Source organism: Solanum stenotomum, chromosome 3 (genome assembly GCF_019186545.1).
Source record: "Solanum stenotomum isolate F172 chromosome 3, ASM1918654v1, whole genome shotgun sequence".
In the NCBI taxonomy this organism is placed as follows: Eukaryota; Viridiplantae; Streptophyta; class Magnoliopsida; order Solanales; family Solanaceae; genus Solanum; species Solanum stenotomum.
Window position 1 is genome coordinate 10,445,757 of NC_064284.1, and position 24,150 is coordinate 10,469,906.

Here is a 24,150-nt window from a genome sequence, read left to right on the forward strand (position 1 = left end):
AAGGTAGCGCAAAGACATAGCAGTTTGATATCTTGAGTAATTGCATATCCATAACTATTTACAACTAATGGTAAGTTTAAAGTTCAAAAGCATATAAGAACAATACAAAGAACAAACCTTTAAACAATAATTTCAAGGGATGAAAAAGATTCAACAATAAAGGAAACAAAAGTATAATATCTACACAGCCGAAAGTGGTTCTGATTCCTCAGTTGACCAGTCGCTTCTATCTCTCGTGTTGCTTTCACTAGGTGCTAATTCAACGATCAACTCATTTGGCGTTGCATCCACATTCTCACCAAGCAATACAGCAACAACCTCCCCCATAGTAGGTCGACGGAGAGGATCAGGGTGACAACATGTAAGTCCTAGTTTCAACATAGCTTCCATTTCTTCCTCTGAACACTGCCCCTTAATCCTTTTATCTGCTGCCTCACATAATCGCCCTTCCCTGTACTTTTGTCTAACCCAATCAATCAACACTTCCTCTTCCTCCAACACATTCCCAAAGTCAATCGGCCTTCGCCCACATGCCACCTCCAAAACCACCACCCCAAAACTATAAACATCACTAGCAGCAGTTGGGTTAGCCCTTGTCACCACTTCAGGTGCCAAGTACCCTAAAGTACCTACTACCCTAGTAGTATTAGGGACACCACCATGAGTATACAACTTAGCTAGCCCAAAATCACCCAATCTCCCTCTCATTTCACTATCTAACAAAACATTGCTAGATTTAATATCCCTGTGTACAACAACTTGTTCCCAACCATGATGCAAATAGTTCAACCCCTCTGCAACATCAGCTAGGACCCTCCTCCGGTCTACCCAATTCATAACCTTCTCCGGCTTATCGAATATCCATTTATTCAAACTCCCATTAGGCATGTAATCATACACAATCATAAGTTCATTCCCCTTCCTACACCACCCTCTCATTTGTACTAAATTCTTATGTTGAAGCCTTCCAATAGTAGATATCTCAGCCATGAATTCCCTAATTCCTTGTCTTGAGTCATGGTTCACACATTTCACTGCCACTTCTGTGTTATTAGCAAATGTTCCCTTGTATACTTTACCGAAACCACCAGCCCCAAGTAGCTCATCTTTAGAAAACCCTTTTGTAGCTTGGCTAAGTTCTTCATATGAAAATCTATGAGGCCAGTACTCAAGTTCCCAATCTTCAATAACATCATCTTCTTCCTTCTTACGCCACCAAAACCAATAAAATATAAATAAACAACCCAACACAGCAAACACAGAACCAATAACAATCCCAGCAATAGCACCGGGAGATAGCGAAGACCCGGAATTTTCCAGCTGAAAAACCGGCAAATTCGTAGTATTAATATCCCTTGCAACTCCAGAATCACTGAAACTCCAAGCTAGAAGTCTTTGCGCCTCAACCCATTGAGTCTTGGAAGCAGAGAACCCCATATACATCTGGGCAGACGTGTAATTCGCAATTATGGGGTTTCTATAACTCAACAAAGTCCTAACAGGCCGTGACATACCAGCCGGAGCTATAGTAACATTAATCTCGAATTCAGGTCCATTAAACTCGATCCAAGCATGTATATTTTGCCCAGACCGCAAATTTAAAGGCACAAAAGAATCACTATCATTACCAGAAGAACTATAATACCCAGCCGTTTGGGTAACAATAGATTCAATGCTGTTAAGATCAATCCCGATATGATTTCTATCTGGGTCATTGAATTCCGGGTTACGACCCGTATCAAACTCGACGGCGAGAAGTGGGGCCACCGTGTGTACGGTGGCGTTAGAGAAAAGTCCAAAGTATTGACTGGAGAGGGCATTAGGTGGGGAGGTTGAAGCAGAGAGAACAAAAGCAATACCGAATCCAGGACTAGAGGAATCATCAGGGAGTACAGAGAAGATGAACTGGGTAGAGAAAGAGGAAGAAATTGAAGTGGAATTTGAAGCGGATTTTATAGGAATTTGAGATGGGTAAAAAGCTCGGCCAAGGGAAAATTGGTTGGAGTCATTTGTGAGGCGGATAACTGGTGGCTCAAGGCGGGCATCCTCGATGAGGTTGAGGGCAGGGGTGGTGTTAGCAGTAAAGGAGTTGAAGAGAAATTCGACGGCGGAAATGGATGGGAAGATTGTAAGGTTGATGAGAATGAAGAACAGTGATAATGGTGGCATATTGTTGGGGTTTGCATGAAGAAGAAGAAGAGAATTTTGTGAAGGAAACTGGGAAATTATGTGTTAATTACATGGTACTTTGAAGGGAATTAGAGATGAGTGCTGTTTCTCTGAAAATGATGAAGATGACTAAGTTCTGGTCATCCTTTGACTAATTATTTTGATTCCTACTTTGTCTTTAAACGGATTAAAAAAGGTAAAACATACGTATATAAATTAAAGGAAATTTTACAGAAAGCAAATGATCTTCTTCAAATTATAAAAAATCTCTTAAATTTGGTAGAATTTAGATACATTTTAAAACATTTAGATATATCGCATTTTAATTTCGGATACATTAATCAACATCGTGTATAATGATATATTAAATCTAGATACATCGCATATAGTGATGTATCTGATCGTTACATCGCGTATAGTGATGTATCCAATGAATACATCGCGTAAAGTGATATTCGATTGATCCTAGAATAGGGGAGAGTAAAAAAATTTTGTAATTTTTTCAAATAGTAAATTTTTTTAGAGAATATAATATAATAAATTGTGTATTTAGATAATTTTTCATAAATTAAATTAAAAAGAGTAATTATTAAAAATCCCCCCATCATTTAATTTTAAACGTGAACAAAAACATAACATTACATACAAGAAGTATGTACTACTAAGAAACTTGATATTCATTTTGTTATAGTTGGATTAATCCTTGTCTAAAATTAAGTATTGTTTGTATGACTTGCTATATAAAGTATCTAAAGATGAAAATATCTTTATATAATTAAAAGGATTCTTACCTAACAATTCATGTAAAGTAATTTAAAGGGATAAGGGTCTGAAAAATATTTCAACTTTGGCGAAATTGTTATTATGGTACTAAACTTTGAAAAGGACCTTTTACCCCAGTACTATTTAATAGTACCTTTAACCCAATGTACTATTTAATAGTGTATTTTAAAGGTATATATGTGCCTACGTGGATATCATAAATATTTCATCATTTTAAATAATAATATGTTCACGTGAACACATATATACCTTTAAAATACACTATTAAATAGTTCAGGGGTAAAAGGTCCTCCATAAAGTTTGATATCGTAACAACAATTTCGGCCAAAGTTGAAATATTATTCAAACCCTTTTCTCTTATTTAAAACATAACAACCCACATTACTGCTCATCGAGCCATCGTATAGTACTCACTATATTATTATTATTTGTTACACAAATAATTCATATTTTATAATATCCCGCAAAATTATATTATAAATCACTCCTAATAATTCAAATGTCCAGTGAAAGAGCAGTTTGCTGTCGTGTGTAAATATGCGCACCTATATTGATGGCATAACCTAAGATTGAAAACACATTCACTGGTTAATAGTGGCCATATATATTATAAGAATATTGTTGGTAGATACATATTCGCATTTGATATTCATATTAGATAANCCCCTGTACTATTTAATAGTACATTTTACCCCATGTACTATTTAATAGTGTATTTTAAAGGTATATATGCGTCTACGTGGATATCATAAATATTGCATTATTTTAAATAATAATATGTCCACGTGGACACATATATTCCTTTAAAATACACTATTAAATAGTGCAGGGGTAAAAGGTCATCCATAAAGTTTAGTATCGTAACAACAATTTCGGTCAAAATTGAAATATTTTTCAGACCTTTTTCCCTTATTTAAAGCATAACAACCCACATTACTGCTCATCGTATAGTAATCACTATATTATTATTATTTGTTACACAAATAATTCATATTTTATAATATCCCGCAAAATTATATTATAAATCACTCCTAATAATCCAAATGTCCAATGAAAGAGGAGTTAGCTGTCGTGTGTAAATATGCGCACCTATATTGATAGCATAACCTAAGATTGAATTATTGAAAACACATTCACTGGCAAATAGTGGCCATATATATTATAAGAATATTGTTGGTAGATACATATTCGCATTTGATATTCATATTAGATAATTTATTTTATCTTGTTCATTAAAAAATTAAAGCAGGAATATATGCCACTTAGTTTGATTATAAATGCACAAACTAAAGCAATCTGAATTTCGAGAGGTTCAAAATATTTCTTTTATTTGTATTAAAAAAGATATCAAAAGTGGAATTGTTCAATTCTTCTAGTGTATATATGCTGCGAAGTCTTAAATATCAATTAATGAAAGACCACATTAGTCAAGCATATGGCTATATATAGCATCAACGTTTTTCTTGTTTGATAGCATAGAGAACATATTTTTTAAAATGTCAGCCTTGAAAAATTTGACATTTTCAAAGTTGAAGTCCTCTTTCACGAATTGGTTTTTGATGCTTTTGTATTTTGACTAGATGCGGAATCTAGATTTTTATTAAGAAATTTTAATATTAATTTTAATATCGTATATACAATGATATTTTCGATGAAAAGAGTTTGAATGTATTCTTATTTAATCAACCACCACGAATCAGTAACCAAAACAGGTCATTTGTCACCTACAGTTTGGTCAAAAACAACTCTCTTAATCCTTAAAATTTTCTTTTATTTGTGAGAACACAATTTTTTATATTCGTACTTAACTTCACACGCATATAACTAATAGTAGTATAAAAGTCCTTTTAGTTATAACCACATACATCTGTTTCACGACTTGCTAGACAAATGTCCTGTTTTGATTACTTGAAATAATATTATAATACGAAAATATATACTTATATGTCACGAAAAAATGATTTTCGTTATGAGGGACATAAGTGTTGATGACACTTTAATTTTCAAGTCCAACGAAGGCTAGCCCCAATCCTTATTTTGAAATGCTCTATATAGAGACAAAAAACAACAACAATGAGACAGAACAACTTATCAAAAAGAAGCAAATGCCATGATCCATGTCTTACCCATCCAAAGAGAATAATATACTTTTAATATTAAGCTATTATATTCGTTACAACTAAGTAATGTGCATGAACATCAAGTGTGTAAATTCCTAGAATTTGGCAATTTCTAATAATCACTGTGAAAGATAAAGTGTATCTGTAAACATCATGGCCATTCCATTTTTGCAGTAGTATTACAGTCCACTAATGCAGGAACTAGCTTGGCCGATTTGAATAAAAGGACAACGTAACATGGGTTGCCTCATCAAATATTCAAACCTTCTTTAATTTTTCTAATGGAAAAGGTCTAATAAGTGGGGATTGAAATATTCGTCATTTTGGTCCCCAATATTGCCATATTGGACTCTGACCTTATGAAAATTGGTACTGACTAGGGGTTGTAAAATTTGCATATGAAAAGATGACTCCGAATGGGTTAATGACTCGTTCATTTATTATCTAATTCAAACTATTTAAAATTTGGATAGAGATATAACTCAAATCTCACCTTAGAAAATTTTAAAATATTTTTGTCAAAAGAAAGTGTTTGATTAACGATAACAATAACATATCTAATAGAATTTTAAAATTGTTTTTGAAAGATCATCGGCTCGTTGAACTCATTATTAGCCTATTTTTCCCCAAATATTTCAGCCCAATAAATGACCCTCTCATTTCATAGAGACTTTGGTCAAAGAGATTTGACAAGTCTTAGGTTTATTTTGCATTGTAAATTTCCAAGCAATAAGGTATGAAGGGATTAGTGTCTCTGTCCAATGTGAAATGACCCAAACTATCTCTCTTCCTTTTATTTTGGAGCTTACTGCTAATTAGTGAATCTATTTGGGTGCACTCAAAATAATACGTTAAGTTTTTTCCACAATTGCACCTTTGTAAAATTTACTAACTTTATCATAATACGGTGTAGTAGATGGGATTGACACTGGTGGAGTCAGAATTTTCAGTAAGGGGGTTCAAAATCTGTAGAAATAGATACAAGAAGTAGTCGAAGGGGGTTCGACATCTACTATATATACATAAAAAATTATTTTAACCATGTATAAATAGTATAATTTTCCATCGAAGGGGGTTCAGATGAACCCCCTTATACTAAGGTTGCTCCGCCCCTGGGGATTGCTCCTTTTTTAATTAGAGGTTTTAAATTTGAGCTTTGGATATGAAAAAGTTCTTGGTAAAAAGCGTTTTCCCTCGAATGAGGCTTATGTAATTCGAATATGGATTAGTCGAACTTTACGGTGGATACTGGACAGCAAATGAGAAACAAAAAAAAATTTAGTACTAATTTTTTAACCTGTATATACATTTTTAACAGCGCACTTAGATATTAATTCCCTAAGCTTGCTCTGATTAGTGGTCCCAAGATGATATATAAAGAAATATAGCAAGAAATGGAGAGGAGCATCACATCATTTTCATATGTCATAAATAAATTATTCTTTCCTTCAAGAATTGGGAAAGAACTTGACGGTTAATTCAAAGGATCAAAATCCACCACCACCATCGACAAATATCATTTTGTCAATTTTAAAAACTCAAAAAGCAAAAGCTTCAATATTTAATTCGTTTCACTTCATTTTGTTGAGTAAAGACAATGAAAACAGCATCTAAAAACTCCAACTTCTTCATAGTGACAATGCACGCAATGAAAAAGAAACATGTTCTTTGTTTTAGGAAAGTAGAATAAACATATACCTTAACTCTGAGTTAAAAGTTCAATTTCCACTAAAGGCATTTTTGGGAACTTCTCTTCACATTTCTGATTTCACAAACTCGCATTGTGGAGCCTATTTCTTAGGGTGGTCAACAAAAAAAAAAAAAAATTATTTCCAAGAGTTGGAATTCGAGATTTCTAATTTAGAATAGAGAGATTGTTGGGTTCTAAAGGGTGATTAGGGCGTCATGCGGAAGCTTACAATTTGCAAATCATATAGCTGATAAATCAGCTAACAAAAAAACTTATACTAAAAATCAAAATATTATTATATCAAAACTAATATAAAGAAAAACATTGAAACTTTAGAGAGAATAAATCTCCCCATAAACAAGACTCTTAAGCGACTACATTGTGAATGTTATAGTGTTATGCTATGAGAATAGGGATGTTCAATTTATAGATCTCCAAACATTTTCTCTAAGGAAAGAATAAACCAAATATAAGAAAATTATATTTTCCTTTCAGAAAAAGTTCAAGCATTTATGATAATACTTTGACTTTTCTTTAAGGAAAAAAATAAACTTCAAATAATGTAAAAAAATCAGGGCAAAACCCTAACAGAGATCACAATTATCCCATCACAATTGATATTGAAAATTTCTTTTCACATAATGGAGCCTCCATGTTTTTTTATGAAAGTAACGTACACAATTTGTGGGCATCTAAGATTTGAAATTTGATTTGCAATGGAAAGTAGGGGAAAAAGAATTACCTGTACTTCTTGCGTGTGTAAAAGTGCAAAGCGAATAAATTATATGTAAGCACAATTTTGGGGAAAGGTGTGTCTTTTATTTTTGTCAAAAAAATATATTCCATGATATATACCCCTTCAAATTTGTATTACATTACAAGTGTTTTATATTTATAAAGAAAAATAAAGCACAAGGTCAAAAACAATAAATTTAAAAAGATTAAAAGGTGTACAAATATTCCAAGGAATCCTCCCCTCTTGTTCATATTTCTAGTACATTATTTATAGAAGAGAAATAAAGTATATGCCTAAAACAAATAAGCAAGAACTTTATAAAAAAAAAGGTGAAAGGGTTTATACACCTTTGTCTGTTTATTTATTGCCAAATGCCTAAAATATGTGATGACATACTTTCAAGCACATATTAATATAATTATATTCCAACATAACGCTATCAAATAAATTACACTTAAGAAGAAAAGAAATTTATACAAATATATTGAAGTTATATGTATATATACTTTTTAGAGTCTAAGAATTTTACCATTCTAAAAGAATTTGATAAAACTTTTTATGATAAAATTTCATTTTGTACAAAAAATTAAAGAGTTATGATTTACAACATATCTTGATGAGATGAAAATTGAATTAAATAATAATGAATAACTAAAAACATTCTAAAAGTGCTTTAAATCATCAAACTTATTATTCATATGGAGTATATATTTTTTTTCATTCAAAAGTTTATAAAAAGTAAATTTATCATCTTCGTCTAATTTATGACTTCTTCACCAATATTTTTGCCTTCCTCTCTTTGATGCACTTCCAACAAAAGTGTATCAATTATTTTTCTTTTATTCAATTCAATCTTTCGACTTTGTCGCAAGTATCCCTAATTATTGGCTATAGCATATGTTTTTTGAGTCGGTCTAAACAAACGGCTTATTTTTTATAAAAAAAAATCTCGAAGAAATAAAAAGATAAGCAAAGGGGAACTCCTATCCAAAAGAAAATAGAGAAAAACACAAAAGATGATGTTTGAGACTGGACAAAAGATTTTATCTCTTAGGGGTTGTTTGGTAGGAGGTATTAGGAGAAATAATTCATATATTATCAATGGTATTATTTAGTATTATGTTTGGTAGAATTTTTGGGCCTAAGTATACACCCTACATGGTATTATAGGAGATTAGGAGGTATTACTAATACCTTTCATGTGATGGTATTAGTAATACATTGGATTTAATACCATGGGATTATCTATGTAAAGACAAAAAAGTGTTGTTTGTTAATAAATAAATACAATACATATCAATACAATATTTAAAATGTGAGTGGTTTAACATTTACTAATTGAAAAGGCAAATATATCACCACATGACGTTTGTGATCTTAATTGAATATTTTATTGTTGGTTTATATGTGATTTCTAATTGTTTGTATTTTGAACAATTTATAAATTGCATACATATTAAATATACACCTTGCAATTTTTATATGTAAATATAGATGATTTATTCGATTTTACTATTTTTATCGTCTTTTCAATTTTAAAGTAGATGGTCTATCTATTTTAAATTGAAAATTAACGTTTTTAAGTGATTAATTTATTGAGATAACAATTGTTTACCCTCAAATAATTCAAGTGAGAAAATAGCAAACATGACAACAAAATTGTTCTTCTCCTAGCTAGTTAGAAGGCCATAAAAATATAATATTGTCTGACAATTATCTACCTTGACCGATTACATAAAATAAAAAATCTCATAATAATGCAAGGGTATAATTGAAAATAAGCTTTTTGTAGAATTTTAATCCAAACACAAGATGAGGTTAGAGGCAATGAACCAAACACTTGATAAAAAAAAATACACCCTACACTACAAATTCCTGCATTATTAATCCTTACTTTACTATCCCTGTATTATTTATTTTTCTACCAAATGACCCCTTAGTGATTTATTAAAAGCACTATATAATTGTGTAGGTTTTTTATTTATTTATATATATATATATATATATATATATATATATATATATATATATATGCTCTTTCTATATATATGTAATTGAATAATTGATGCTACATTGCTACTATTTATTAAAAACGCTATATATATATATTTAGCTTATTTTAAAAAAAATTAACAGTTACATTAATTCTAATTTCTATTTTTTCATGACATATGAATCAATTTTTAAACTATTATAATCCTTTTCAACAAAATTTTAGTTCTAAGTTTTCATTTTTCACATGACACGTTTAAGTTTATAAGATTAAATGACATTTTAATACATTTAATATATTTTTAATTTATAATTATAAGATTCAAAAGTCATATTTAATTTCTTGAACTCTATGTTATGAACAAATAAATTGTAATGATGAAAAAAAATTTCTCAAGGAAATAGTTCAATAATTTAAGGGCAAAAAATATAAATTTCATTAGTTTAGGATTTAATTATGTCTTTTTGATATGTTTTTTAAATTATCATTCATGCCAGATTTTGGTTCTCATATATATGTATTTGTCGTGTCTCGATGCATGCCCCAGATATATGTGGTTAAAATTATGTGTAATCTGTTTCAGATACATTGTATTCAAGTGTGATTCATATGTAGGGGTGTTCACGGGTCAGTTTGGATCGGTTATTGGTCAAAACCAAAATCAAACCAACTTAATCAGTTTTAAAATTATCAAAACCAAACCAAACCAAATAATATATACATTTATTGGTTTGGTGGTTATCGGTTTCGATTTGGTTTGGTTCGGTTATTCGGTTATTAACCATACACAAAAATAAAAGAAAAAATTCATTCAAAATGTGAAAAAAGTGACAACAATCCATTCAAAACGAAAAAATAGTTAGAATGACTTAAATTACTGAACTTTCGATCACTAAATTTACTATCAATAAAACTTTAAAATTCACTATATTGGCCTAGAAGGAAGAGACAATAACATTTTCAGACCCACAAAGAATTGCCATAGACACTCATATACATGAAATCAATAAGATAAATACTTTCAACTTGGACATTTTTGCTTTCAATAAGTAAATTATAAAGAAATTTTAATGAAAACATATGTAAGATCTTTTAAGTGTTTATAAAAACAATATATTAAGTATGTATATTAATAAAATAGATGTATATAACATCGGTTCGGTTATTTCTTCGGTTTTTTCGAATAACACCATAACCAAACCAAATACTATCGATTTTCAAAAATCTAAAACCAAACCAAACCAAACCCAAATAAAATCGGTTTTATTTTATCGATTTGGTTCGATTTTTCGATTTGGATTGGTTTTTATCCAAACCGTGAACACCCCTATTCATATGTATTGGGATACACTAGAACTCTCATTCACCTTTCTCCATATATATCTACTTTTCAGAATGTACCATGTATCCCAAATAGATGTATCTAGTGTGATTCGCATGTGTATGAGATACATTTAGTCTCTCTCACCTCTTTTCTTATGTATCTGATAGCAAAAACAAAACACATATATATGCATATCTTACTTGAAATATGATATGAAATTATTATTAATAAAATTTATAATTATTTTAAATAATAACGAGAGTTAATAAATATGATAGGAAATTAGATGGTGTTTCCATAATTTAAAGGATAGTTTCTTATTTAGAATACCGATAGTTGATACGTAATTGATATGGAGAACATTAGAGAAAAAATTCATAAATAGAAAAGATATTAAACTTAATAACAGTTTGTCTAATTATGCTTCATAATTATAGTTTTTTTTTTTGCGATAGGTATTTTCGTTTGTATATGTCGTTTGTCAATATACAAGATAAATATATACCAATTATGTACTTGTACATTTAAAAATTTTCAAAAACTTATACAAATCAAATGTATCAATAAATTATATACAAATAGCTAGAATAAACATCTGAATTTATATACATAGTTATGTTGAATAATTAACTAGTACTTGTATCTTTGCTTAGTCACAAAATTAACAACCCAAGGCAAGGGAAAAATATGAGTGGGGTCAACTAGAGAAGATGACAAAAGTGGCAGGTTTGGGTTCGTTGTGAAGAATAGGGAATGGGCCAAATTCCCCAATCCACCCAGCCCTTTCTTGTAGCTCCACGAATCCTACCCGTAAGCCCAACAGCTCATTCAGTTGAGCCACTCATCCCATCTTCAGTGGACCATCCCTTTTTTCAAAATCCCTACTTCCGAGAAAATAATAGTAACGAATATCCGAATAACCTTTTTCAACTCCTCACGCGCCGCAAACCCTATATATACACCTCACTTCCTTTGCCTTATGGTTACTTGAAGGTGCCCAAAATCTCACAGCATCTTCTTTCTCTAGACTAGAACCTCTCCTCTTTCTTCTCGCCTTTTCAACTGAAAATACACTCTATTTATAAACATGAACTCTATGAACGGTTCACAAGTGATCAAGTTTCTGTATAGTTACGGCGGGAGAATCGTCCTTCGTCGTTCCGATGGAAAGCTCCGTTACATCGGTGGTTTTACCAGAGTTCTCTCTGTTGACAAGTCTATTTCGTTTGCAGGTGTGTTCATTCATTCGTTTTTATTGTTATTGTTTTTATTATCCTTTTGGATTTGGAGTTGTTACCGTAGCTGATTTGATTAAATGATGCAGAGTTGATGGTGAAGTTTGGAGAATCGTGTGGATCGTCAATGAGTTTGAAGTGTAAGTTGCCGACTGAGGATTTGGATGTTTTAGTTTCAATTACTTGTGATGAGGATCTGATGAATCTGATTCAAGAGTACGATCGAGTTTCTGCGTTGACGAATCAGGAGATGAAGATTAGAGCTGTTTTATTTCCTCTCAATTCGGTGAAAAAAGTTTCTCCTCCGTCATCTCCAATGTCGTGTTTTGACTTTCCGGCATCGAGAATGAAGCCGGAAAAGCTCAGATGTAGAAATTCACCTCCGTCGTATGCGGCGGCGGCGGCTAGGTGTTGTTCTCCAGCTTTGGGATATCCAGTCGGCGGAAGGAAAGACGGTGGGAAGTTTTACTACCCTTGCTGTGACCATGGAAGCCCTATGCATCTTTACTATGTTGCTCAACGAAACCATAGCCAGTAGAAATTAAATTGAAGATAATAAAAACAATTAAGTTATTTCAAAACGTATATGAGTAATTGAGCACATAGACAAACTGAAGCTCCTCCTCACAAAGATGAAATTATATACAATGACAAACGCTACTGCGTATATTCTATCCTCTCGACCTTGGTATGTTGTTGTTGTTATTGACAAATGCCTTGGGTTCATTGAATTGGATTGTACATTATTTGAGACTGCAGTTCAATTCAATCGTGAGGTGAATTTGACGTATGTTTACCCATTTTTGGACTTGTTAATAGACACAGCCGTGTTATGGTTCGGCGTTTGCCGTCATACACTCTTTGGCGACTGGCGTGTTGCTTTAGGATTTCTCCTTGTTCCTTTTTTTAACTCGTACGTTCAGCCCAATCTTTTAGGCATCATTTGGGGCCTTAATTGATTCCCTGGGACCATTCTTTTGTGGACACTTGTACATACTATTTAGGCTTCACATTGTTTAAGGTTCTATATATAACCATATTTAGGGTAATTTTGGTTTGGCGTTTTAATTGTTTTTCGTTGGTTTCTTCCTTAATTTAAGGTGTTAATTTATTCCTTATTTAACACTTTTACTTTTGAGATATTTCAGGGGACCCATTTGGCATACTGAGCTGGCAAAAAGGATTGGAGCAACTTGCGTGATTTCGTCATGGAAATAATGATTCAAACAAAGCCTTAATTTCTAATTAAGGAGAAATTAATGTATGAAATATATACATTAAACTGACAATAGATATTGATATTAAGACTTCTAAAAATACGTTAATATTATATTATAATGTCAACAAGTGATGTGATCATAATAAAATGCTGCTATAAAAATCAAAATCAAAATGAGTGGTTGGACGAGTCAAGGTAACATGGATTGTTCTATGGCGTAAGAAAATTTTTGTTTTTTGTTTCACACAATTTTGTCTAACAAACTAGTGGACCCAATGTTTATAATTTTGTGAATCAAGAAATATAATTTTTTGAAAAAATGAACTTTTTCTATGCTTTGTGGGGGATACAAAGCGCGTACAAAGCGAGGTAGGAGGAATTGATTGGTTTGATAGTTCTATATTGCTTTTTAGACAACCGTGTTAAACCAACGAGTCGGGCTAAGGGATCATATTAAGTTAAAATATTGAGGGATTGTGCTTAAAACTTCTCCAATATTTGTTTAGGTTACCAATTAGTCAGTATAAATCATCTAACATTATTGCTCCAACATAAAATTATTAAAATTTTACCAAATCCATTGGAACAAAAGGTTTTTTTTTTCTTGGCAATATTGCAAAATTATAAGACGATAACATTTATACAAGTGATGCAATTTCACAAGTGAAAAAATATGAATAAGGTTTAAATTTATAACTTCTATCTTTGTGAAGGTAAAGCGATTGTGAAACTATGAGGAACACAAATAAGTCCATATGTAGAGGAATGTTAGTTGATTTGGCCATTGAGCAACTAGTAAATTCAAGGAAAAAAAATTCAAAGTTGGGTAGAACTGCCTAGTTGAAGAGATTGCTACATTGATTTATGACTTGTTCTACTTTAATAATAAGTATATATATGTTATCGACAGCTGGAATATTATTAAGGCAAAATAATAATAGGGCGGTGCATGTTTCCAGGGATTTGGCCACAGTCATATTTGAAAGGCTGTATACTTGGCAGAATGGATCAGCCAATTTGAATTATTTTAGGAATATGCTAATTATACGAATAAAGCTTAATAATTAAACAAATAGGAATATAACGTGACTACTTTAAAAAATAAATAAAAGACACCTCAATATGAGTATCGATAAATGGGCCGAATGTACTATGTAGAGAGAGAGGAATCGATATATATGTAAAGGGACCCATTTAATTTAGGGAAAATTACATAAAATAGTAAATTATTAATTTAAATTAATATTATAATCACAGTTTTATTTAATGTAACATTTAATTTATAAATTACGTTTGTGTTTATATAAAATGAGAAAAAACTGTATATATAAATACATATATTTTCGTCCTATACACTTATAATTATACAAATACAGATTTTTTCCTACCAGTTCTCTTTTGCTTTCTTCTCTTTCTCGCTTTATACAAACACATATTATACAAATTACAATGTATAATTTGTGTTGTATAAAGCGAGAGAGAGAGAGATTTGATATACAAATGTTTTATTTCGATTCAATTGGATACAAATTCAAATTTTATGTAGATCTACAAACACAATTATTGATACATATATATAGTAGTTACATATATACAATTGAATCGAGAGGCTGCCATCGATTTATACAAATCTGATGTATGTTTGTTATGGAGCGCAATTATACAAACTATAGTTATAACATACAACTATGATTTTTATGTTTGCTAAATCTAAAATTTACTCAATTTAAGAGGATTAGATTGATGGAATGGGTCGGGGGCAAGTGGAACGGGTCAATTTAATAATTAATTAAAGTGTAGCTTTTTATTTTCAAAATTTTGTTTTAAAAGAAAATCACATCAGCAACTTTTATTCAAGATTCATCTAAATTGATTGAATGACTGTGGAGGTGAAATGATTAAGTGTGTTTTCTGTTACAAAATTTAAGAGAAAAATGACTTTCTAGAATAGTTTTCAAAAGATGAGTGATAATTCTGTCACAAAAACAAAAGAAAGTTACTTTCCGAAATCAATAATTATTAGAGTAATAACCTATCTTTAGATTGCAACTCTTCGAATTTTGGTTATAATCACCCAGTCAAACCAAGGTTGTAATTTAGGCTAAGATTAATTAGATTAGCAATATTTAACATGTCTTCCCCATCTTAACTAATTTTATCTTTCGATTGTTTCCCTTAAGGAAAAATAAAAATAAAAGAAATCTCCAGTAATCCTTTTTTTTCCTAAAACAAAAAATAAAACTTGGGGATAGGGAAAATGAGGAGAGGATTACAATGTGGGCATTATTGGATTCGAACAATTGCAAATCATATGATTGACAAATCAGACGATAAATAAAAACATACTAAAAACATATTATTAATATTGTTTGGTCAAGTGACCTACATATTATAAAACTAATATAATATTAAAAAAAACATAAATATGTTTAGAGAAAATCTCCCCATAAACTACATTGTGGATGCTTTTGTTTTTTTATATGAGAATAATAAACAAAATATGGAAGAAAAATATATTTTCCTTTTATGAAAAGTAAAAACATTTATGGTAATGTTTTATCTTTTCTTTTTAAAAAAATAAACTTCAAATAAAGTAAGAAAATCAAGGCAAAACCCTAACAAATGGGGATCGAACTCTCACAAATAAGGAGTGAGTTCAGGTGGCCAATCAATTGAGCTACTAAAATTCCATGTCTAATTATCCATGTTTTAGTCAAGATAAATACTGAAGATAAAGATTGAAAATAAACCGAAAAAGAAAGGAAATCCAGAACTTTTTTTTTTGGACATTTACAAAAGAGGAAATTGTCTACTTGTACATGACACCAATAATTTTGTCGATTTTCGTGATGCAATCAAGTGCAAATTCAAAAAAAGAAATAGAAGGAAACAATTTGATAATTTAAAATCATTGAATGACTAATGTAGGACATAGGCTCTAGTAGGATAATTGATAACACATCTACAGAACCCCACTGCCTTATCCTAGTTTGGATTAGTTTTGAGCAAGATAGAGCATTTCCAGCACCCTAACATGCAATTGCAAAGTGATAATAATATTGAATAAGGAATAATAGGGGCCATGACATCAACATTGGCCCCCAAATTGCATATCACCTTATTCTCTACCATAGGTTTATTCATTATTTTGCTTTAGTTTCACTTTCCTACTTAATTCGTCATTACATTTAATTTTATAATATTTGCTTATGTACAGTGATGACACTTTTTTATTTTCTGTAAACATCGTTACAAATGGAATACGTAACATTAATAGGGAGATGAACTAATTATTCTTTATATAGACATCAATCTTAAAAGGGTTCTGAATAGACTAATCTATCTTTCTTTAATTGTATCAATGGTGTAGATAATGTAGAATATACTTAATCGTCCTACGAGAGACTGAAAGAACAATTAAACAAGCAAAATAACGTAACAAACCAAAACCATCTGAGTCACTAAAACTAAGCTCTTCTGAGTGTTTTCAAGCTCTACATTTTAATCATGAATCACCTTCATGCTTTCTGGCAGTCGGCAGACTCAATAGTATCGAACTGCATATGAATAGAATCTCCTCATTCAAATTAATGTAGAAATTGAAATTTTGTATCACCCAAAAAACATAATCAAGCATCATATATGATTCTTCTGCCAGAAAGCATGAAGCTTCTTCCCATTTCTATAGGGAAATGCCAATCATCTCTCCTTGGCTGTACAAAACACTTGAACAAAGCAACACATAAATTTCAGCAAATTTTAGAACCGTATACACTGCACATACAGATATAAGAAACCAAACAAGGCATTGTCAACCAGTTTCCTGCTCAAAGTCATCACCCTCTGATTCATCGCCATTGTCTGCATCATCATCCTCTGCTTCATTGTCAAAGTCTTCTTTATCATTGTCTATGTTAGTCTTCCCAATTACAACTAAGTTGCTGTTCATCTTTCTGATTTCATTGCACTGAAATTTACGAACATCAAGACAGAAAAGTAAGGAACTTTGTAGTACTTGCCAGTTGAAATATCCAAACATAGACCAAATGGCCAATATTGAGTCGAAAAATAAGCATCCAAGTAAGGCATCTTAATTTCTCGAAATGAAGCCAGACAACATGTGAGAATTGTCCTTTCTAAAAAGAGGCGATGGCAAATGAAAGCAAGAACGAAAATTACAGAAAAGGGAAAGAAGACAAGCATAACAGACTCAAGAATTGTAACATAGCAAGTAAAGGAAAAGCTGGATTCAAACTGCCAACTATTTGATGCATGCCCACCTTATCCTTCTTTGTTTATTATGGGCTACATGAAAAACGCTTCCTGTTCTCTCATATTGCACCTCTTTAATTCTCAAATTTTTAATGGTATTCCAATATGGGAGAATTAAGACACCAGCTAGAGAAAAGGTCATGACTCAATCTTTTTTTTTTATGAAGAAAAAAGAGATTGAGTCATGACAAGCTTTTCTTTCCTTGTGAGCAAGTCTTAGTTGTGTAACATGGAAAAACTGAGACCCATGCGAAAAAACAGGTCATATTCAAGATATTCCAAAAATCATACACATCAATTTTTCAATCATTTTCTTGTTTATTTAAGAAAAAATCAATCAACTTAACTACATAAGGATCAGAGTATGGGAAAATTAACATTATTACCAAATTCTTGAACAGCTTAATTATAAAGGTTCTGATCTTAGTACTTGCTATCAGCGACATGAAGAATGAAAGTCTTGCGCAAGTACTTTTCATTGTTTACAAACTAAAGTAATATAATCATACTTAAGGTGGGGAGACAAGTCCCACAAAAGAGTTAGTATGAGTTAGCAAGGCTCAAATCAATCCCTCAAAAGAAAAGCTCTGCACAAGTAACTTAAGAAATATTCCTAATGTCCTTAAAAAAAAGGGAAATTCTCGTAGCAGCTACCACACTAGAATACTAGGTAGATCATCTTCTCACAAAAACTTAAGAGCTAAGCTTTTTTTCTTATGTTTCCCTTCTAAGTGTCCTAAGCATTAAAATGGACCCCCCAGAGTTTGTATTTTTCTGTACAACCCAACAGAATAGAGATATAGAGAATGATTGTCTTTCTGTCTCAGACATTCTCAGCAAACTTTTCCAACTTACTTGCACTATATCTGCTTCACTTTACATATAAGAACGAATGCGTGCAAGCACCTCCATGCACCACCCTAGTTATTACTGCCAAGACAGCATTCTCAGCTATTTGAAGTTTCATAACCAAACTGGAATTTAGTCTTTAGATAACTTGTGATTAGTGAGGTATCACAGGTTACTGTGTCCCTACAATTAGAAAAATGTTATCACCTAAAATGCTGTCTCAAACAAAGCTCTAGAGTGCAAGCTCAACAAACACCAAAGCGATTTGTATCCAACACCAGCTATGTAGCTAAAATGTTGAAAATAATACAAAGTGAACTGTTTCATATGATGAATACTACAAGTTCTAGAAGTCTCATTTTTTTTATACCCAAGAAATTCCTGAGGACCAACAGCGTATGGTTCAAAATCGGAGGATAATGGGCTTGCCCTCTACCCTTCTCCACGTAAATATCAAGTTTTTGTCAACGGCAGCATTCAAACTTAACCTACAAATCACAAGCCGCACTCTTACCACTAGACCAATGCCCTCTGGACAAAACTAGTTCTAGAAGTCTTGGTAGACAAAAGCAGCAGAATTGTTCTAATATACTTATAGAGGTCAGAAGTTCATTGACAAAGGCATGAGGGCCAGTTCCAAAAGTTTCATATTATGCTAGAGCGAAAAGGTGCCTGAAATGGGATTGTGCATGATGTAAAGCTAAAAGTAGGAAAGCAAGTAGTTATAAGATGAAGGGACACCCACTTTAATATAAGATTTCTCAAGAAACTGCTAAACTACAACATGATTTTGTCTCCCTCTGCTTCAGCGTAATTCATTATTTTTTGTTTCTACCCCCTCATTTCCCTCTGCAGTAATCCTTTATTGCCCTAATTATTTTCACTGGCTTGAATAGCTACAAGTTAATTGTTGTATCGAACATCAAACAACACTAAATCGTCAGACAGGCAGTGTTCTTCTAAACTGGCAACTTAATAGTTAGCTGTTGGCTTCCAACACCTGAGTTAGCAATTATAATTAGGTATATATATGGCATTAGGAGAATTTAGCCCTCCTAATTTCTTGAACCCAATCAACTAATATTTGACAGGTAGCATATCAGTAATTTCAAATGACAAACCTTCTATATAGGCAATTGCCACTGGAATAAATCCAGAAATAACATCTTACATGAACTTTTCGAACTGGGAGCAATTAAGTTCAGATTCATGAATCAACTTCTTCTTTTTTTTATGAATAGAACTCGCTGATGTATAATATCAAATGGAACAGTAAGTCTGGTGATTAAGAACTAAATACAGGGATGGTCATAAAGGGTTTCTGTGCAATATGAAATTTATGAAGGCAAGTGAAGAGGAAATGTTTGAAGTATTATGTATATATCCTAGATCTATAGAGAGCTCCCCTTCATCTTTTATTTATAAAAATGGTGTTGGTGAATTGGTTCAACTTGAACACACCTCTATAATGTTCATGCTACCTCCCACCAGCACAAGTATCGGGTAACTCCANTCACAAAAACTTAAGAGCTAAGTTTTTTTTTCTTATGTTTCCCTTCTAAGTGTCCTACGCATTAAAATATACCCTCCAGACTTTGTATTTTTCTGTACAACCCAACAGAATAGAGATGTGGAGAATGATTGTCATTCTGTCTCAGGCATTCTCAGCACTTTTCCTACTTGCTTGCACTGTACTGTGGCTGCTTCACTTTACATATAAGAACGAATGCGTGCAAGCACCTCCATGCACCACCCAAATCGTTACTGCCAAGACACCATCTCAGCAATTTGAAGTTTCATAACCAAATGTTAATAATAAAACAAAGTGAACTGTTTCATATGTTGAATACTACAAGTTCTAGAAGTTTTGTGTATTTATAACCAAAAATTCCCGAGGATCAACGGCGTATGGTTCAAAATCGGAGGATAATGGGCTTGCCCTCTACCCTTCTCCACTTAAATATCAAGTTTTTGTCAACGGCAGCATTCGAACTTAACCTACAAATCACAAGCCGCACTCTTACCACTAGACCAAAGCCCTCAGGACAAAAGCAGCAGAGTTCTTCTAATTTACTTGTAGAGGTCAGAAGTTCATTGACAAAGGCATGAGGGCCAAGTCTCAAAAGTTTCATATTCTGTGAGAATGAAAAGGCACCTGAAATGGAATTGTGCATGATGTAAAGCTGAAAGTAGGAAAGTAAGTAGTCATAAGATGAAGGTCTACCCACTTTAATATAAGATTTCTCAAAAAACTGCTAAACTACAACATGCTTTTGTCTCCCTCTGCTTCAGCGTAATTCGTTCTTTTTTGTTTCTACCCCCTCCTTTCCCTCTGCAGTAATCCTTTATTGCCCTAATTATTTTCACTGGCTTGAATAGCTACAAGTTAATTGTTGTATCGAACATCAAACAACACTAAATCGTCAGACAGGCAGTGTTCTTCTAAACTGGCAACTTAATAGTTAGCTGTTGGCTTCCAACACCTGAGTTAGCAATTATAATTAGGTATATATATGGCATTAGGAGAATTTAGCCCTCCTAATTTCTTGAACCCAATCAACTAATATTTGACAGGTAGCATATCAGTAATTTCAAATGACAAACCTTCTATATAGGCAATTGCCACTGGAATAAATCCAGAAATAACATCTTACATGAACTTTTCGAACTGGGAGCAATTAAGTTCAGATTCATGAATCAACTTCTTCTTTTTTTTATGAATAGAACTCGCTGATGTATAATATCAAATGGAACAGTAAGTCTGGTGATTAAGAACTAAATACAGGGATGGTCATAAAGGGTTTCTGTGCAATATGAAATTTATGAAGGCAAGTGAAGAGGAAATGTTTGAAGTATTATGTATATATCCTAGATCTATAGAGAGCTCCCCTTCATCTTTTATTTATAAAAATGGTGTTGGTGAATTGGTTCAACTTGAACACACCTCTATAATGTTCATGCTACCTCCCACCAGCACAAGTATCGGGTAACTCCATCCACCAAGGTGCAGACAAATGGGAAAAAGCCACCTAGTGTTTTCGGTACTAGTTGGGATTTGAAACCTTGTTTATAAAATTTGCACCCACTAAATCGACCACTAGGCGTCACACTAAATCCTTTTTAGTTTTTGCACAATGCATAACACATCACTTCACACTCTATAAAAGAAATTTTCAATGTTCCTAACCCCAGGGAAAAGGCCAGTTAGAAAAAAGCTCATATAAATCTAGAGCCTTGTTCAATAGGCGTTTTGTTGGGAACAATTTTCATCTTAAATTGACAGTATTTCTGTTTCTTCCAAACATCATATCACTTAGGAGCACACAATCGGCTCATCTTTCTTATGTACAGAATAATAGAGAAACCTAGAAACTATGGTCCAATTTTCTCAAGGCTAGCAATTTGACAAAGATACATCTACTTTGAAATAAATATTTCTAGTGCTTATTCGTTACTATTGGTGACTCCCCATCCTGTTAAGGTTCATCTCGAACCCTAACACAAATTCAAAAATTCTTTTTTTTTTTTGAACTGGTAAGGTTGTATTCTTCAGCATTAAGGGCATGCTGGCCACCACCAAAAAGTGTCAATTACACAAATTCAAAAATTCTTTCAAACAAGCATTACATATTTACCATACGGCATCAGTAATACACTCATTTTTCGAATCAAACAATATACATTTATAATAAAACCTAATTGTAAACTGTTGATACCCTAAGATACATTTACAAGCAACATTATAAAGAGAGAGGGGAATAGCGAACCTTTTCTTCGAAATCAGATTCCTCCATGGCAAGGAGGAGCTCGTCGCTGTGAGGTTGAGGCCACTGAGCAGGGAGTAAAAACGACGTCGGAATGATCCGAGTAGAGCATGGATACTGTAACATGAATGATGGATACTGCAACATTTTTTCCTTTCCTTCCCCATTCTCTCTCTCTCTCTGTTGATCTTGTTGAATTTCTATTGGGCCTTGTTTGTTTGGGGGTCCATAAAGGCCCATTCTTTCTTCTGGAAACTGTATTTTTTGTAAAAAAAAATAGAAATTGTTTCGTCTATACACAACATCTAATAAATATTGGCATATGTTTTGCCTCGAATATATTTATCAACTGCCCAAAATTTTTGCATTGTATGATCATCCAATTGAAAACTAGATAATAGGAGATTCTTAAGATTTTTGTTCTTCAAGCTTGAAGTACTTTTCCTTCTAAAAATTGATTAATATACTCATTTTGTTGGATTGAGGTTATGTGGTTGGTAACTCATGGATAAGGAAATTTACATCACTTTGTATTTTGTGTGTATATTTTATGTAATAATACATATATAGATTTTTATAGACGGCATGTGTAAATCACAAATATAAACTTCAACTATATTGTGTGTATCAATATGTATACATATATAGGTTTTCATAGACGGCATGGTAAATATGTAAATAAAAAATATGAGCTCTAAGCTAAACTTCAAATAATAATAATGAAATAGAGTTCTAGCTAAATTCAAACTCTAGTCTAGCAGGTGGTTCTTCTAGCTGGTAGAAGGGTCACTTCTATGCTCCTCGTGGGTGCATTGTTAATTATATCATAGTTTCTACCAGTTTCTCAAGATAAATATACATATATACACATGATTTTTCCCGAAGTTAACTGGCGCATGTACACCCCAACTTTTGCATGTGAGTCCGCCTCTGACCGGAGAGTAGAGGGATGGAACGACGGAGGGGGAAGGGGAGGGCTCCCTTTTGTTTTTAAATTTCCTTAATTTTCATGAACTCTATTACTTACAATTTTTTTAAAACTTACACATGCCGTTTATTGATTTAATTTACATATGCATTAGCTGCAATTGCAAGTTATGTGTGAGGTTTGGATTTGACTGTTCACGAGATATACCTATGTCAAATAGAAATGTCTAGTTAATTATTGGCAAAATTAAAATATATATCGAATAATTTAAACCACCACCTAGTAGGATCTCATTTTGCGTTGTATTCCAACAGTTAAACCCAACTTAAATGGACTAATTATGTGGATTTTTCTTTAAAATGGCAAGCGTTTGAATAAGCTGCATTTTGAATGATACGAAAAATAAAGAATACCTGCACACAAACGGTAGCAGCAAGTTTGAATTTTCATTTTATTTTTTTAAAATTTTAATTTATAGGTAGTTTGAATTTTCTGAGGCAATCTTTTGATTTTTATAATTTTCTTGGAACTTTCTCACATGGGCATAAAGTTTTCAAAATCAAGCTCTAGACTAGACGTTGTCCACACGAATACCTGTTTTTCCTTGGGGAACGGGACAATCAGAAGTCCATGCATGCATATATTCTATTCGTTGCACGGAAAAAGTGGCCATCTATCTTTTTTTTTCTTTGTATACTCTAATTATTTATTTGATTAATTTTGATTTGTTTCTTTATTTTTTATTTATCTAACTTAACACATCTTTAAAAGAAACAATTAAAATGAGACTGGAAAAAAATATTTTCCAGAATATATACTACAGGGTCCTGATAACAACTTACTCTCTCCTGGTAGGAATTGATCAATGTAGTAATCAAAGCTTCACCTAAAGAAGTTGGTAGCTCCTCTTTTCTATGTTGGCTATTTATTGCTTACTTTTTTTTTTAATTTGATATTCATTATTTATATTATAATTTGATTATATTAAAATTCATCTATTATAAAGTTAATTTTTTTTAGTGCAGTGCTTTTAATAAAAAAAATTTTTAAAAAAGATTTCTAATTAAG

General features: G+C 32.1%; 5 protein-coding genes across 7 annotated transcripts in view; 2 read left to right on the forward strand and 3 right to left on the reverse strand.

Moving 5' to 3' along the window:
• The window catches only part of LOC125857689 (LRR receptor-like serine/threonine-protein kinase RGI3), a 297,610-nt gene that overhangs the window by 260,090 nt on the left and 13,370 nt on the right, over positions 1-24,150 (reverse strand). The window lies entirely within an intron of this gene.
• Positions 1-24,150, forward strand: part of LOC125857704 (FKBP12-interacting protein of 37 kDa) — a 224,029-nt gene that overhangs the window by 199,864 nt on the left and 15 nt on the right. The gene's annotated exons all lie outside the window — the stretch shown is intronic.
• LOC125857693 (L-type lectin-domain containing receptor kinase S.1) lies at positions 95-2,329 on the reverse strand. Its single transcript, XM_049537304.1, has one exon. The coding sequence runs from the start codon at positions 2,167-2,169 to the stop codon at positions 181-183; it is 1,989 nt and encodes a 662-aa protein (XP_049393261.1). The 5' UTR covers positions 2,170-2,329; the 3' UTR covers positions 95-180.
• LOC125857711 (uncharacterized) lies at positions 11,789-24,150 on the forward strand. 3 transcript variants are annotated; one of them, XM_049537328.1, is made up of 4 exons: positions 11,789-12,047; positions 12,140-12,505; positions 13,199-13,279; positions 24,138-24,150. In XM_049537328.1, the coding sequence occupies exons 1-3, from the start codon at positions 11,903-11,905 to the stop codon at positions 13,249-13,251; spliced, it is 564 nt and encodes a 187-aa protein (XP_049393285.1). In that variant the 5' UTR covers positions 11,789-11,902; the 3' UTR covers positions 13,252-13,279; positions 24,138-24,150. The 3 variants fall into 3 exon arrangements, with proteins under 3 accessions (XP_049393285.1, XP_049393283.1, XP_049393282.1); XM_049537326.1 differs by lacking the exon at positions 24,138-24,150 and having other exon boundaries at positions 11,790-12,047; positions 13,199-13,394; XM_049537325.1 differs by lacking the exons at positions 13,199-13,279; positions 24,138-24,150 and having other exon boundaries at positions 11,790-12,047; positions 12,140-12,836.
• Positions 16,857-22,325, reverse strand: LOC125857717 (uncharacterized). The gene is made up of 2 exons (XM_049537333.1): positions 22,158-22,325; positions 16,857-17,236 (listed from the first exon to the last, which is right to left on the reverse strand). Exons 1-2 carry the CDS (start codon positions 22,299-22,301, stop codon positions 17,081-17,083), a joined length of 300 nt encoding a protein of 99 aa, XP_049393290.1. The 5' UTR covers positions 22,302-22,325; the 3' UTR covers positions 16,857-17,080.